The sequence below is a fragment of the Pogona vitticeps genome, chromosome 2 (assembly GCF_051106095.1).
Source record: "Pogona vitticeps strain Pit_001003342236 chromosome 2, PviZW2.1, whole genome shotgun sequence".
Taxonomy (NCBI): Eukaryota; Metazoa; Chordata; class Lepidosauria; order Squamata; family Agamidae; genus Pogona; species Pogona vitticeps.
Genome location: NC_135784.1, coordinates 174,888,440 through 174,903,766, shown reverse-complemented (window position 1 = coordinate 174,903,766; position 15,327 = coordinate 174,888,440). Strand labels below are relative to the sequence as shown.

Below are 15,327 nucleotides of genomic sequence, written 5' to 3'. Positions count from 1 at the left end.
AATTTTCTCTTTGCAGTATTACTACAATGCCCAGACACAGCAGTACCTGTACTGGGATGGGGAGAGGCGCACCTATGTTCCAGCCTCAGACCAGGCCTCTGACAGCCACAAGGATGGCAGCAGTTCAGGGGGTGGCAGTGGCAAAGAGGGCAAAGAGAAGAAGGAGAAGCATAAAACAAAAACTGCCCAGCAGGTAAGAAACACCCTCTTGCTTATGCCACTTCCATCTACCCTTTTTTGTGTTGTGTGTTCGATGCATTTGCCCACTTCCTCCTACTTGCTAGTGCTTGAAGACTACTTTTGGTTATTCTAAAGCTTCAGTTAGATATTAGGTAATTGCACTGCTGTCTTGGATTTCTCTGAAGGGGTAGCTTGTCTGTTTAGGCATTCCTCTCTCTCTTTCCCTCAATCTTTCAATGTTGCTGAATTATATCGCCAGAGAGCCCTAGCCAGGACAGAGGTGAGGCATGGAAATGCAGTTCATTGGCATTTGGAGGGTGCACTCTGTTTCCTATCCCTACTATAGAGGTAGGGAGAAAATTATAAATTAGAATGGTATTCAAATAAAAGCACAAGACTTTGCGGGCTAGTGCACCTTCTCAGTGTGGGCCAAAACTATTGCGTTGATCCTGTTACTCTCTGGCTTGCTGCCACATCCTTTCTTTTGTTGGCTGTCATCCACAGATTGCTAAAGACATGGAGCGCTGGGCTCGTAGCCTCAACAAACAGAAGGAGAATTTTAAGAACAGCTTTCAGCCAGTCTCTTCCATACGAGAGGATGAAAGGCGGGAATCAGCCACAGCTGATGCTGGCTATGCCATCCTTGAGAAGAAGGTATCTCCCAGTCCTTTATCAGAATCAGACTGAAAGTAGATCACCGCCTGTGGCAATTTTTGTCATTTTACACAAAACAGTTGGTCTGGAAACTTGAAGGGAGATTCTTCAGTTTTGGTAACATAAGTCTGTGGCCTGCTGCTATGCCAGAATCTGAATCTGTTAGTGCTCAGATCTGCATCCTTGAGTCCTGTTTCTTCTTTTGTTAATGTGAGATTTCTTGCTGGGAACCCCTGTTCAAGGAGCAACATGGGCCTCCTTAAAGAAGGCAACTGCCTGGAAAGGAAGGGATGTATGTGGCCTCGACATACACGTGTTGTTTTTTACTTAACGTATTTGCCGGTGTATAAGGCGACTGGGCGTATAAGACCACCCCCCAACATTCCCACTCAGAATGTGGAGTTTGTTATATACTTGCTGTATAAGACTACCCCCTCTTCCGCATGCGTGATCCTGCTTTGGCTGCATCATGGGGAAGAGTTCCTTTTGCCCCTTTTGGTTCCTTTTCGGAGAGAGCCAGGGTTTGCTGGAAGAAGGAACAGCAGAGAGGCGGCAGCCATTTTGAGAGGCAGCAGCCATGTGTTCGCATCTCAAAATGGGTGCCTCCTCTCTGCTGTTCCCGACAGTCAGCTGTTTGGTGCTAGAGTCAGGCTGTTCGCAGGCTAGGAGCAGGGCTCTACTCGGTCTTACTACCAGGTAAGTGACTTCGCTGAGAGAGGGAGGGTTTGCTGGACATGCACCCGGCGTACAAGACCCCCGCCCCACTTGGAGGCATGTTTTTCAGAGCCAGAAAGTTGTTTTGTACACCGGCAAATATGGTATACTGATGGGCCAAGGCAATATGTGAACCACCCCTGTAATCTCTTCCCCACATTATATTGTTCTCTTCAGGCATCTTGATAGAATGACTGTGTTTGCTAAATAGGAAGGAAATGGTTTGAGAATTTCTTGTTCCTCTTACAAAACTGCCCTTATATGTATGTGTTCTCAGGGGGCTTTGGCGGAGAGGCAGCATGGTGGCATGGACCTATCCAAGCTTGCTGGCGATGATAGGCTGGTAAGCCCCTCCTTCCTTGTTTCTCTTCATCTTGGGTGTCCTAGGGTTCCACTTGTGATGCACAGCAGTGGGTGTGGATGCAGGGGTTCTAGGAGACATAATCTTGTATTCTTTTAAGAACTGAGAATAAGTATATGTTGAGCAGGAGGGGGATGATGCAAAGTCTTGAGCCATAGGAACATTATACAGTAAATGAGTTCTCAGAATCCATCTGTTCTCTGTCATTAGCACATAGTAGTCTGAGTTGCATCAGTTGATTGGGGCTGGGGGAAAGAACTACTAAGCAGTGGTAGATGGTTTGCTGGTCCCTTCAATATCTGATTCCAGGTGTAAGATGTGGGTTTGTGACTTTCCTATCTTGCAGAGTCCGCCACGAGGGTTAGTGGCTGCTTACAGTGGTGAGAGCGACAGTGAGGAGGAGCAGGAAAAGACTGCTGATCGGGAAGAGAAACTGACTGATTGGCACAAACTGGCCTGTCTGCTTTGTCGTAGACAATTTCCCAGCAAGGAAGCCCTTATTCGTCACCAGCAGCTTTCAGGATTACACAAGGTATGCAGCCAATAGATCTCACTGGCCTTTGAACCCATCAATCGTAATATTCTTCTAGATTATTTGGCAGGCACGGGATGTTGGTGCAATAGTTCTATTTCTTTGAAGGCAGGCTTGAAAGATGACACTGAGGTGGAATTCTGCTTGACACTGTGGCTGATGGCTCCAAGTGTCAATGAAACTCCCATGTAATTCTTCATTATCTGCCTGAAATTGATGGGCAAGAGCTTAGGAAGGCTGCGCTTCATATTCATTTAAAAGCCATATCCTGTATCCAGAAATGGCCAAGCATAGAATATGTGTTTTTTGTTGTTTAGTCATTAAGTCGTCCGACTCTTTGTGACCCCATAAACCAGAGCATGCCAGGCCCTCCTGTCTTCCAATGCCTCCTGGAGTTTGGTCAAATTCATGTTGGTTGCTTTGATGTCACTTTCCAGCCATCTCGTCCTCTGTCATCCCCTTCTCTTCTTGCCTTCACTCTTTCCTAACATCAAGGTCTTTTCCAAGGAGTCTTCTCTTCTCATGTGATGGCCAAAGTATTGGAGCCTCAGCTTCAGGATCTGTCCTTCCAGTGAGCACTCAGGGTTGAGTTCCTTCAGAATGGATAGGTTTGATCTCCTTGCAGTCCAGGGGACTCTCAAGAGTCTCCTCCAGCACCACATATGTTTTATTACTAAGTAATTCCCACTGTACCCAGCTGTTGCCTACATCAGGCAAAATGTCTCATCAGTTTTTATTCAGACACACAAATGCTATCTTCAATTCACCATTTGGCAAGAGGTTCTCTGTGGCAGTGAAAGTGCTGCGGTCAGGCTTTGTGACTGGTGTGGGTGTTTGGGAAGAGGTGATGCAATTGTTCTATGAGCTTTGGCTACTTTTTGAAGTATTACCAGGCTCAGTTTAAAGTGCTGGTATCAACGTTAGAGCCCCAGACAACTTCAACCCAGGCCAATCTGGTCATCTGTTCAGATTTTTCAGGGAAGAGTGGTGATCCTTTTGCGGGTTTCAGTCAGATGTGGGGTGCAGAGAAAAAGCATTTCCTGGAGTGGTGCTTAGGATGTTGAATTCTCTGCTATGGGAACTTGCTTAGCTTCCTCTTTAAAGGTATTCAGGTATTGACAATAGTAGATATTTATTTCTGTACTTCTATCTGCCATATGCTTCCTCAAAACTTATGCAAATTATTTTACTTTGAGATGCCCTAAGTGCTTTTGAAATTAAACAGGACAATGAGATATAATTAATGAAATCTAATATAGAAATAAGTGTATGTGCAGGATCCTCCAGTGTTGAAGATCAATTGATGCAGAATCCTCCAAGGATTTGGACTTTAATCTTAACTTTGTTCTCACTCCCCTGTGCAGCAAAATTTGGAAATTCATCGACGGGCACACTTATCGGAGCAGGAACTTGAAGCACTTGAGAAAAATGACATGGAGGTATGGGAAAAGTAACAGGTGGCCTCTGTGGTGGGAATGTCATAGGGATTAGTTCCTCTTCCCTAACAGTTTCCTCTCCATGACTGTCAACAGATGAAGTACCGAGATCGTGCAGCTGAACGAAGGGAGAAGTATGGTGTCCCTGAGCCACCAGAACCCAAGAAAAGGAAGTATTCAGCAGTCTCCCCAGCCACTGTGTAAGACCCATACTCCTTGCAGGATGTGTCTTGTGTTGATGTTCATTAAGTGTGAGATAAATATCCTACTTCTCAAGATGGCTGCTTTCCTCAACAAACAAGGAATAATCTCCATCATACCGTGTTTCCCTGAAAATAAGATAGGGTCTTATATTAATTTTTGCTCCGAAAAATGCATTAGGGCTTATTTTCAGGGAATGTTTATTCAAATGCAGTCATGGTATCTTCTGGTTGCTGCACAATGGTGGAGGGTGGACTTTTGCTTAGTTGGGGCTTATTTTGGGGGTAGGTCTTATATTATGAGCATCCTGAAAAATCATACTAGGTCTTATTTTCAGGGAAACAGGGTATTAGAACCTCATCCTTTACCCTCAGTGCAGTTTAGTTTGCTTTGGTATCCATTGGAAAGAAGAGACTGCAGAATTGTCATAATTCTCTCCTTCATTCTGTCTCTACCCTTGTTTTGCAACAGGGATTTTGAACAACCAACACGGGATGGACTTGGCAGCGACAACATTGGCAGCCGCATGCTGCAGGCTATGGGCTGGAAAGAAGGCAGCGGGCTGGGCCGCAAAAAGCAGGGTATCATTGCCCCCATTGAGGTACGAGAATAACTTTAAAATTACTGTAAATATCTTCGTGTTTTTGAGGGATACTTCCCCCCTTTGATTCCCCTTATGTAAATGCTTTTCCAGAGTGGGGGGAAGTACTTGAGCTTTTAACTTGGCAGGAGGCCTTGGTGATATAACACTGTAGACACAAAGTGAAAAAAATGGAAAATACATAGTTGGGATTTGGAGAAACTGCAGCAGTGGTACAGTTTTGGATTATGTTTCAGGGGAGGAGGAATGGGTTCCTTCACAGGAAGGAGAAATGGGATGTGGTTGTGATGCCAGTAGGGAATGAAAAGACAGGATGGACAAAAATCCAGGATGTAAAGTGTTTTAGGTTCCTCTTCCTATATATAGGAGTGTTTGTTTTTCTGCAATGCTGGCTGTATCTTTTTGCTCTTTTATAGGCGCCAACACGAGTACGTGGATCTGGCCTGGGTGCCCGCGGCAGCTCTTATGGGGCGGTAGCATCAGAGTCCTACCGTGAGGCATTGCACAAGACAATGCTAACACGTTTCAATGAGTCAGACTGAAAGCGAGAGCTCTGTGAGGAGCGCACGCCTGTACAGTATTTGCTGCTGACTGTCTCCCTCGACCCCACAGCCCTACTTTCACACAGTGTTCCTTTGGTTGACTTTTTTTTAATTAAATGTTAAAACAGATGAGAGATTTATTTATTTTTATGGTTAAGGTCACTGGCAGCACACTCTATGGTGTGCTTGTGTCCCTGTGTGTAAATATGGTACAGAAACACTCTCACTTGGCATACCATGAGTAATCCCTTAAGCTACAACCCTCCATGGAGGACTGGCTTAAAACAGGCAGCCACTTTCCTGTTGAGTCAAAGCAGATTCTGTCACAGTCTCTCCTTTTGGCACCCATCTGTAGTGTCCATCTTGAGAAAGGCCTGGCCTGGCCAAAACCACAGAGCTTGGTGTCAACAAAACAGCCAGTGCTTTTAAAGTGTTCGGTGTAGCCCTTCCACCAGCTCTACATAATGAGGTTCTGAAATGAAAGTGGGATGAGCAGAATATTCAGGTTACTCTGTGTTTATGGTATCAGTCCACGTCTTTTCACATACACGTCCAGCCCTGTTTGCCTCCTCCTACCCAATCTGTATTCCCCCCCCCCCATTTTACCACAGAAGAAATCGTTTTGGGGGCGGGGGTTTTGCTTTGCTTACCTTCATCAGGTTGTATATAACCGTGCCTGATAAGGAAATCCAGTGCCACCATTGCACAGTTGGGCTTAAAATCTGAAGATCCAATGGCCTCTTTCACCTGCACAAGAGGGACAGCTGTAGCTCACATAAGTTTGTAGAAGACCCTTCCCTGACCTGGTGTTCTTTAGACTATAACCACCAGGATTCTTGGCCTCAGGCCACTCTGGTGAGAGCTGAAATCATCTGTAGCCCGGCTAGTGGTTTAGGCAGCCATTGGCCACAGGGCCCCAGCCCATTTGAAGGGGGCCACAGATTCATCTGTCTGTGTTATATCCTTGTTTGCACACAATCCAAGGCTTTCCTTGCTTCACAAAGGGCCCTGGAGCCTAAAAGGACCATGGCCAAAAAAGAGTTGAGTATGACTGGTTTAGAGGAGAACTAGAATCTGCACAATAACTACCACTCTGCTTGTCATAGTCCTCTCCTCAAACTGGCGTAAGAACAAAAACCTTCCCCTCCCAAAATAATAGAAATAATATTGTGGTATCTTAAAGACTAATAAATTAATTATGGAATTAGCTTCTGTGGCCAGCTTTATTAGATGAATAATTTGTTGAATATATACAGTGGATGGTCTTTGAGATACCATAGGGCTCTGCGTGCTGCACTCTCCAGCCTTTTGGAAACTGGAGCTCCATTACGCAGCTTCTGCGGCTGACTTAATTAACATGGCTAACTTGGGAAGGGAAAGTTGTTTGTTGTGATCACTGTGGCTCTCTGAAGTATCCCTTTCAGATACACAAACAGGGCCACTTCTCTGATGAAGTCAAATGATACCAACCTTTTCAAGGGGCCAAAGGTAGAACTCCTGCACCTCTCCATCTCCCACTTGGGGCACAAAATCTTCAGGCAGCTCCAGGTCAAAGACAAACTGGCATTCAGGGTAGATGCCTCCATGTGCCCCCTCATAGGTGTAGCTGAGGTGGGAGAAGGTAAGGGGAGGTAGCTCAGTAGTATCGATGGCTTCTGTGGAGGGGCAGACTTGACAACAAGCAGCAGGGATGGTTGAGTTCACTCATTTGGGGATAAGCAATCTAAATTACCAAGCAAAAGTGCCTTCTCTTCAGGACATCAATAAACATGGTTTTGTCATAAATTTGCCACTGCTCCCTGATTGGCAAATCACATTTAGCAACTGTGCACATGTGAATGTTTGACCTCACAGTCCCATTCAAGGGTTGTGCTACATCGAGACAATCACAGTAGAAACATACCCTTCACTGATGGATTAGCTTTCATGATTCCGCTTCTAAATGAATTAGGATTTGCTTGCGAAAGGCACAGGAGAGTTAACAGTGAATAGTTGCTGGCATTTGGAAGGCTACCACCATAGGAAAATACTGCCTTGAGGCGAGTCAAAAAGTAGCCTAATTCCCTGAAGTTTCACTCTGGAGCCCTTTGCAGCTCAAAAACTAGATCAGCTTCTCTGTCACTTAAAAACTTTTCAAAAATGGCAGAGATTCTCAAAAAGCACAGATTTTTCATGTTGGGGTCTACAATAAATTTGTAATTACAGAGATAGCTTTTTACAAATATCTCCTAGAGCTTTTTAATGGCTTCATTCTCCTCTTATTTGACATAGTGGGGGGAATGTGCTGAATTTTCATGGGTTGGGGTAGGTTTGTTACCTGATGGTTCCAACAGGTTTGGCCTGCGCGGCGAGGGAGGGAGGGATGCAAGCCTCTTCTTGGCACTCCTTTATTAGTGTCTCTGTGACACCCAGTCCTGTTGCAATGCCGCCAGCAGCCTGATGGGAGAGGACAGTGGAAACACTGAGCTATGGAAGTAGATTGCCACATGAGTAGTCTCCCACCATTATCTCTAGATCATCTGGCTAGTTCATACCTTTTGCTTTCCTAGCAAACAAACAGTCCCAAATCGACAAAAAGGGAGTGTGTGCTCCCCACCTTTATTTTCACTTCAGTGCAGGGGTGATCACCTTCCTGTAACAAGGAAGCCATGCTGTGCCCCTCACCTATCCACAAAGGGCTTCACCTCACTTTTGCTTATTACTTAATTACCATAATGATAAAAAAGTACCACCTTTACGGAGGCATGCAGGGAGTGCTTTTAAACTGAATTGCACTCTGACTTAAAAACATGGTATCCATTCCCCATGCACATAGTTTTAAAGGCAAGAAAAGGGGAGGTTGCTGCTGCAGCCTCGGATACAGAAACAAATTGGACAATGGCTGCAAAAGCAGGCAAGCAGGGGCTTGCTGAAATAATGTCTGTACTAAAGGGCATGTTGAAATCCAGTCAGTTCTGCATTCTCCCTGAGCATGCCTTTGTTGGAAGGATTCTGATTATTTTTAGGTAGTCTTCATCTTCAAACAAAAGGAGGAGGAATCATCCTTTCTGTCCTGCACCTACCAGGTTATCCAGTAAGCCAGGGTACGTGGGTTTGTTCGAAGCTCTTCGAGCCAGCCACATATACATCTGACCATTTTGCCAAATATAGCCATTTAGATGGGCACCATAGCGCTTCACTCCTAACAACGCTAGATGCAAGAAATAAACAGAAATAATTTGTCAGGATGAATAGTTTTTTATACAAACAAAGGAACTGTAATATCAATGAGTTGATTTGTTCCTGTACCATCTGCCAAACTACACACCTACTCAAGGAAAACTGAAATTCTACGTGCAACATTAATTCTTCATGTCTGCTTAATATACTTGGTATAGCTTTTGGAATGTTATGGAATAGTTAGGTAAGGAAAAAAGACAGGGTGGTAGGTATGGTCTGTGGTCAAAAAAAGTCCTCTATGACGGGGGGGCAACCCCCAGTGCCAGTTCGTGGGCTTTGCAGGAACAGGCGGTGGAGACGGATCTCCCACCCTCCTGCATGGTGGGCATGGCGCGCTCACACACATGTACGGGTGGGTGGGCGCATTCACGGATGGGTGGGGCATGCACGTACATGCCCCATTGACCTGCGAGCATCACTCCCATCCATGAGTGTGCCCTGCTCACCCACACATGTGCGTGAGCATGCCACACCCACCTGCGAGCATGCCACACCTGCCTGTGAGCGCAGGGGTCCACACACACACAGACACACACCCCCAACCAGTCTGCGGTTCCGAAAAGGTTAGGGACCAATGCTCTATGACACAATTCAGTATCTGAACGGACATTTCCTAGGTAATTTCAGTGTGTTTTCCTTTGTCACTGCTGAGATCAGAGTAGGACTTGCAAAGATTTTAAGGTAGATGTACTGAGCAGCCAACACTGCATGAATGGCTCTGTTGACATGGGAGATATGTTCAGAGAAGAGAAGATGCAGCAGAGGAGAAGGCACCAACAATTCACATAAAGCTCAGAAATTCTTGTTAACAACAAACAAAAATGGGAGCTCCAAAGTTCATTTCGGAAACAAACTTCATGAACACCAAGCCATATCCCATGAAGGAACTGTGAACACTGAGCATCAAGAAACTGAAATTTCAAAGGAAGATTGAGAGAATCTGAGTGGATGGTTGAAAAAGAACCTACTCTCTTTCAGCAGCCTGTGAATCCACCCCACACAAACTAAAATAATATATGGTTCCAAGCTCTCTCTGTTGAAAATATTAGGCATCTAATTTCCAAGCATGGATGTAGCAGAATGTACCTAGGGCAGCTAATGCCAGAATGGCTAGAAAGAGGAGCACTGAGTTCCTCTCCACTCCACCTCTCAGCTAGCTAGGGCCTTATCTGGTGCTCTGACAGTAAAGTCTGACACATGTATCCATAAGCTAGGTATTGCGGAGCCTCTTTACTCATTATAAAGCTGGATGAACGCATTGGCAAAGCAGCTACCATGCACTCTAGACTCAGAGTTTGGCTTAATAAGAAGCTGATGACATATACCAAGATCCAGGTCTATAGAGCCTTCCTGAGCACACTCCTGTACAGTGGGGTCTTGACTTGAGAACTTAATCTGTATTGGAAGGCGGTTCTCAAGTCAAAAAGTCTGTAGGTCAAGTCTCCATTGACCTACAATGCATTGAAAACCGATTAATCCCGTAACAGGCCGTTTTTGTTCCATTTTGGTTTTTTTCTGCTCTGTAAGTCAATTCTCAGGCTGCAAGTCAAACCTAAATTTTGCGGCCAGAGAACTCTGTAACTCAAAAAGTCTGTAAGTCAAGCCGTCTGTAAGTCAAGGGTCCACTGTACTGCAGTGAGTCCTGGACCCTTTGTGTACGACAGGAGAGTTGAACACCTTCCATATGCGTTGCCTCTGACGCATTTTTGGTATCACCTGGCAGGACAAAGTTCCAAACAGAGTAGTCCTAGAACGAGCTGGAATTTTTAGCATGTATACATTACTGAAACAGCAACATCTACGTTGGCTCGGGCATGTCGTGAGAATGACTGATGGTCAGATTCCAAAAGATCTCCTGTATGGAGAATTAGTGCAGAGAAAGCGCCCCAGAGGGAGACCACAGCTGCGATATAAGGTTATCTGCAAGCGGGATCTGGAAGCCTTAGGAATGGACCTCAACAGATGGGAAACCTTGACATCTGAGTGTTCAGCTTGGAGGCAGGCAGTGCATCACGGCCTCTCCCAATTTGAAGAGACACTTGTCCGGCAAGCTGAGGCAAAGAGGCAGTCCCAAAACCAGCAAAATCACGGAGCTAGAGAGGGGACAGATTGCATTTGTCTTCAGTGTGGAAGGGACTGTCACTCTCGAATTGGCCTTCTCACTAGACACTGTTCCAGACCTCTGTTCAGAGAACGTTACCATAGTCTTGAGACTGAAGGATGCCTACTTTATTCATTATGGGTAAATCTTGTCTCAAACATAAAACAACAAAGTCTGAAGAAGGTAAGATGTTCTCTCTGTGTGTGTTTATAAATAAATGGACATACATAAATATTAAAGATGCTCAGACTTACGGGTGGCTGCACGCTCCATGCTGAAGAGAGGTGTGTCACAAAAATAGGGCCTCACACTATACAGCTGCAACAAAACTATATTTTGGTTAACAGACAGCTTTACCACCTCAACCCTCCCTCCCTCCAACCAGAGCTGGCGTTCCAAATGGGGAGTCTGGAACTTCCCCCTTTTGTTTCTTCCATGGTGACTTGGAAGACAACTACGAGCAGTATGCACAGGGACCCCTCCTTGACTGCTAACAGCCAGTCCACCTTACCTCCTCCCTCCACTCTTTTAAGCAGGGGAAGGCCTGCTGGTCCCTCAGTTCCTGGAGGACCTCTTGCACCGCAGCTGTCCGTTGTTCCCAGGATGCCAGCTGCACGTTCAGCTCCATATAAGCAGGTGCCTCTTTCCCTTGAGACACTGAGAAAACAGATGGATACTGGCAGAGACGTTTGGCTACCGCCTGTGGCACATGGCCTACCTGTTGTCCGGCAACCCTAAGCGGCAGGCACAGAGCCTTGGAGGAGCCTAGAAGGAGATCCAGACACACAAACAGTCTAATCTCTCTGAACAAGAGCCAAGTGGAAATGACTGCTCGCTTAAGAGGTGCCTTATGTCTCTGCTGTCTTGAAGTGCCTCTACCATCCCTGAGGCCCCTCTGATCAAGTGTTCTTACTGCAGTGAGCATAAGAAGCTCCTCTGATGTATATTCCTGCACTGAGCAGGGGACTGGACTCGGTGGCCTTTTATAGGCCCCTTCCAACTCCATGATCCTATGATAGGATCAGACCTAAGTATCCCTCCATCAGCTCCTTATCCACGGTTGGTAAGCTTCAAGCATTCCTCTGCTTGAAACTTCAGTCTGTCTTTATGAATCCAATATAAGTGGAGACAAACAGACTGGACTGAAAGTGCATTGCTCGACAGTAGAGCTACGGCTGACCTGACGAATCTTGTGGGAAAAGGATCACAGCTGAAAGGTAGGAATCCGCTTGTACCTTTTGTCCATTGAAAAGCCTCATCTGATTCCATGTTACACCAAAATTATGGGATAAATTACAGAGTCTACTCATGGAAGGGTGAATTCTATAGCTAATTAAAGCACATTACTAAAGTTAACCAGTACAGGTACCTTGTATTCAAGCAGGACTCTTGCCCAATACCATTCCAACGACGAAAGGAGTTAGCCAGTCAAGTGTTCTTGCTCTTTTGCTATTCAGTTCATCTCTCTCAGACCTACCAGGATTCTTTATAACGATTATCTCATTCTTCTAAAATAGCAGCTTCTAGAGGCTATAAATACTGTATACCCTTGTTTGCTGTCTATGCAATTCTATCATCTTGCTTCAGGCATACTTATTAGTTAAACTGATAGCATACTGTAAATTAACGCACTTGCTATAGATGATGAAAAGACAAAGGCAATGATCGTTAAGGGAAGGCCAAAATATACATGGTGACTAAAAAGTGAAGACAATGAACAAATATACAAATATTCAAGTCTGCACTTCCAGCTTACACTGTTATTCTGCTTATATGGAATATCACTACCTAAGCCAAACGTTATTTGAGGACCATCACTCCTATTTATTACACTAGGGGAGAAAAGAAAAACCAAACTGTTACTCATCTACTCAAAGTGAATATTTAGATCCTATATGAAGCGCCATAAAGAATGGGAACTGTACATCTAAGAAAACTACAGGCAGGCTTTTTAAGGAAGCTCATGACCCTTTCAAAAAGGTTGGGAGGAGCACACTTGAATTTCGAACCAGGATCGTGCACTTATAGTATAGAAATAGGTGCTTGCCACTGATGCACCTAAGATCTAGTTATGTCACCACCACACTAACCTGCAGAGTTAGAGATTCCTACACATCTAGCCATTACTAACCATTTGTGTTTTTTCTTTAAACTTTTTAATTCTTTGCCCAAACTGTAACTCCACAAGTTAAGCAGCTAATCAGACAAAGAGTATTGGATGCAGCATCAATTGGCTCAAGCAAACTGTGTTGCTCACCCTTAGCTCTTCGGGTTGCATTCTCTAATATTATGCAAAAGGTTAGTCACTCGTAGAGTCTTAACTATCCCGAAGTAATGTTTAACCTTCATACCAGCAAAGCTGATTGTGATACAGCTCCTATAACTAAGGATAATATGGAGAAATCTCATGACAGCATTTACAGATCACTCTGATAAGCATTTATACATATACAGTATATTTGAAATGGACACAAAACATTAAAATGACCCAGAATGTCATTATATTTTAAAATGAAGTTTTAAAATGTATACTAGACCCAAGAGGCAAATAAACCATTAATTGCATAAATCCATTAAATTATTTATTGTATAAAGTTATTTCCCCACTGTTGTTACATTTTGGATTGTCATGCTCTTATTATCTATAATAATTACTGTACATAGATTTCTTTTCCCTTTGTGCCTTTTTGTAAATGCACTAAGCACATGCATGGATGGATGGACGGACGGACGGGCGGATGGATCTTGTCCTCATTCCCTAAGACTACTTTCTCGGTTATTCTCTTTTTGAAACATTTTGGGACAACACTGCCCCTTAAGTACAGAAATATAGGTTTTGGAGGGGTCATCTATGGAGGTCCATAGCCCAGACCTGCTCCTAGGAAGAGATACTAGATTGAAGTGGAAAGAGGTATGGAAAAAGTTCTGCTTGTACCAATTGAATGTGCTGTGAAGGAGAGCTATGTAAGAAGACTCCTGCTGGAAGGAGACCAAAAGCCTATTTTGACCAGCGTTCTGTTCCCACACTGGCCAGCCAGATGGCTCTGGGAAACCACAAACATGTAACAAATGCAACCTCATCTTCCAGCTTCTGTTTCCCATCATCCAGTTCCCAGAAATACCCTTCCTCTGATACTGGAGACAACTGATAGCCATCATGACAAGTAGCCACTGATGAGTGTATTCTGCATCTACTTTTTAAATTTGGGGGAGCGTCCTAGATCTCTTTACCAAAGATTTCTAAGCAGAGGCAATTCAAATGCAGGAATAGGTGACACCTTCACTGGACCATTAAGAAAATAAATCAAAAACCAAAAGAAGAGAGCAAGCTTTTAATGATCAATTCACCTTCCTCAGATTCTGCATTAGGTTCCTGTGGGTAGCTCCAAAATAATATGTTTATATTAAAGTCCCAAAAGTTTGATGGCTGCTGTGGCGGGCCAGACACAGCTTCTTAGATGGTGACAGTTGTCGTCTGCAGTCTACAAGGGCCAGTGATTTGGAATTTCTGACCCATCTCTCTAAACAAAGGTGGCCAACAATCTGATTTTCCCCCCTTTCCTCTCCCTCTTTCCTTCATCTCAAACTCAAAGAGTTTCGGTTGGGCCACTAGAGAAAATCAGCAGTGTAACAGAGGCATGGCCAGCCTCCATCAGCGTTGGGATCAAACATTTATTTAAACCACCAGGAAGAGCCAATTTCATCTAAATCAATAGTTTTGCCTGGTGGATGCTTTCCAGTACAAAGCAGAGGCGAGTAGGGGTGGGTGTGGAATTCTGGGAGCTGTAGTGCCAAAACACAAAGACTGACAACTCTAAGGAGCCACAGAAACTACAAATCCCAGGGTTTCCACAGGGGTGACAAACTGGGAAACGCTGCTGAGAAGTCAACGGTGTGCTTCAATATCCCGCCATTACCTGCTGTATTCCTTGATGGCAGCTGTCCCAGTTTCGGGCGTCTTGAGTTCCCCTGCTTTTGAGGACCTCTGAGGGATGGAGGCATTTCGTCCCTAACGACCCTCCACACACACACACCCCAAAATCCATCCCACGGTGCTTTATAAGCCGCCGCTGCCCGCACCGCCCGCTCCCCCCGGCCCGCCGCAGCTGCACCTGCTCCGTGGAACGAGTTCATCCTCCTCAGCAGTTCCCGCACGCGATCGGACCATCCCGGCGCCGCCATGAGAGCCGAAGGGCGAAGCTCTGCCTCCTCGCCCAATCATGTCGAGCCATTCTGTTGGGACCGCACCATGGCGAAGGTCTGATTGGTCACGGAACCGGGACACTTCCAGCCACTCAAGCATCCTGCTTTTCCGGGTCCGCCCCTCTCCTGGCAAATTCATAGATTCTGCAGAGGGAAAAAAAAAAAAAGGAGGAAGCTTTTAATCCTCCCCCCCCCTCCCCGGTTCCGTTAAACTGTGCCAGATCGCCTGACAATGAAAAGGGCGCATTCTTATCCCCCCCACACACACACACACCGTAAAGGTCTTTGTCATAGCACAGCTGTCAGATAGAGAAGGACTCCAGGGAGAGGGGCCCTGGGGTCAAACGGTGGCAACTCCAAATTAAAACCGGATCAGTCCATTTTTTTAAATTTTTGCCTGAGCAACAGCAGCAAATGGAGTCGCCCTTCCGCCCACGCACCCAGCCAGGAGATGATGCTTTTGTGGCTTAGTCGTTTAGTCGTGTCCGACTCTGTGACCCCCATGGACCTGAGCTCGCCAGGCCCTCCTGTCTTCCTGAGATGGTGCTTGGTAGTCCTCAAAAGCTGGGCAAGTTCCCTCCAG

The 15,327-nt window shown here is 45.3% G+C and overlaps 2 protein-coding genes across 11 annotated transcripts in view; one reads left to right on the top strand and one right to left on the bottom strand.

The window, feature by feature from the left end:
* Window positions 1–5,350, top strand: part of RBM10 (RNA binding motif protein 10) — a 32,318-nt gene extending 26,968 nt beyond the window's left edge. For all 7 annotated transcript variants that reach the window (XM_078386473.1, XM_020797693.3, XM_020797694.3 and 4 more), the window contains 8 exons: window positions 17–193; window positions 685–834; window positions 1,826–1,891; window positions 2,256–2,441; window positions 3,806–3,880; window positions 3,974–4,077; window positions 4,550–4,679; window positions 5,096–5,350. In XM_078386473.1, coding sequence (XP_078242599.1) covers window positions 17–193; window positions 685–834; window positions 1,826–1,891; window positions 2,256–2,441; window positions 3,806–3,880; window positions 3,974–4,077; window positions 4,550–4,679; window positions 5,096–5,221 — 1,014 coding nt within the window. In that variant the 3' untranslated portion in view covers window positions 5,222–5,350. The remainder of the gene's footprint in view (window positions 1–16; window positions 194–684; window positions 835–1,825; window positions 1,892–2,255; window positions 2,442–3,805; window positions 3,881–3,973; window positions 4,078–4,549; window positions 4,680–5,095) is intronic.
* Window positions 5,314–14,792, bottom strand: LOC110081184 (uncharacterized). 4 transcript variants are annotated; one of them, XM_020797699.3, is made up of 8 exons: window positions 14,654–14,792; window positions 11,053–11,306; window positions 10,796–10,859; window positions 8,284–8,411; window positions 7,539–7,657; window positions 6,692–6,827; window positions 5,872–5,968; window positions 5,314–5,693 (listed from the first exon to the last, which is right to left on the bottom strand). In XM_020797699.3, exons 1-8 carry the CDS (start codon window positions 14,721–14,723, stop codon window positions 5,647–5,649), a joined length of 915 nt encoding a protein of 304 aa, XP_020653358.2. In that variant the 5' UTR covers window positions 14,724–14,792; the 3' UTR covers window positions 5,314–5,646. The 4 variants fall into 4 exon arrangements, 3 of the variants coding, with proteins under 3 accessions (XP_020653358.2, XP_020653357.3, XP_020653356.3); XM_020797698.3 differs by lacking the exon at window positions 14,654–14,792 and adding an exon at window positions 14,459–14,558; XR_013542258.1 differs by lacking the exon at window positions 14,654–14,792 and having other exon boundaries at window positions 6,692–6,891; window positions 11,053–14,208.
* Between the last annotated feature and the right edge of the window lie 535 nt (window positions 14,793–15,327).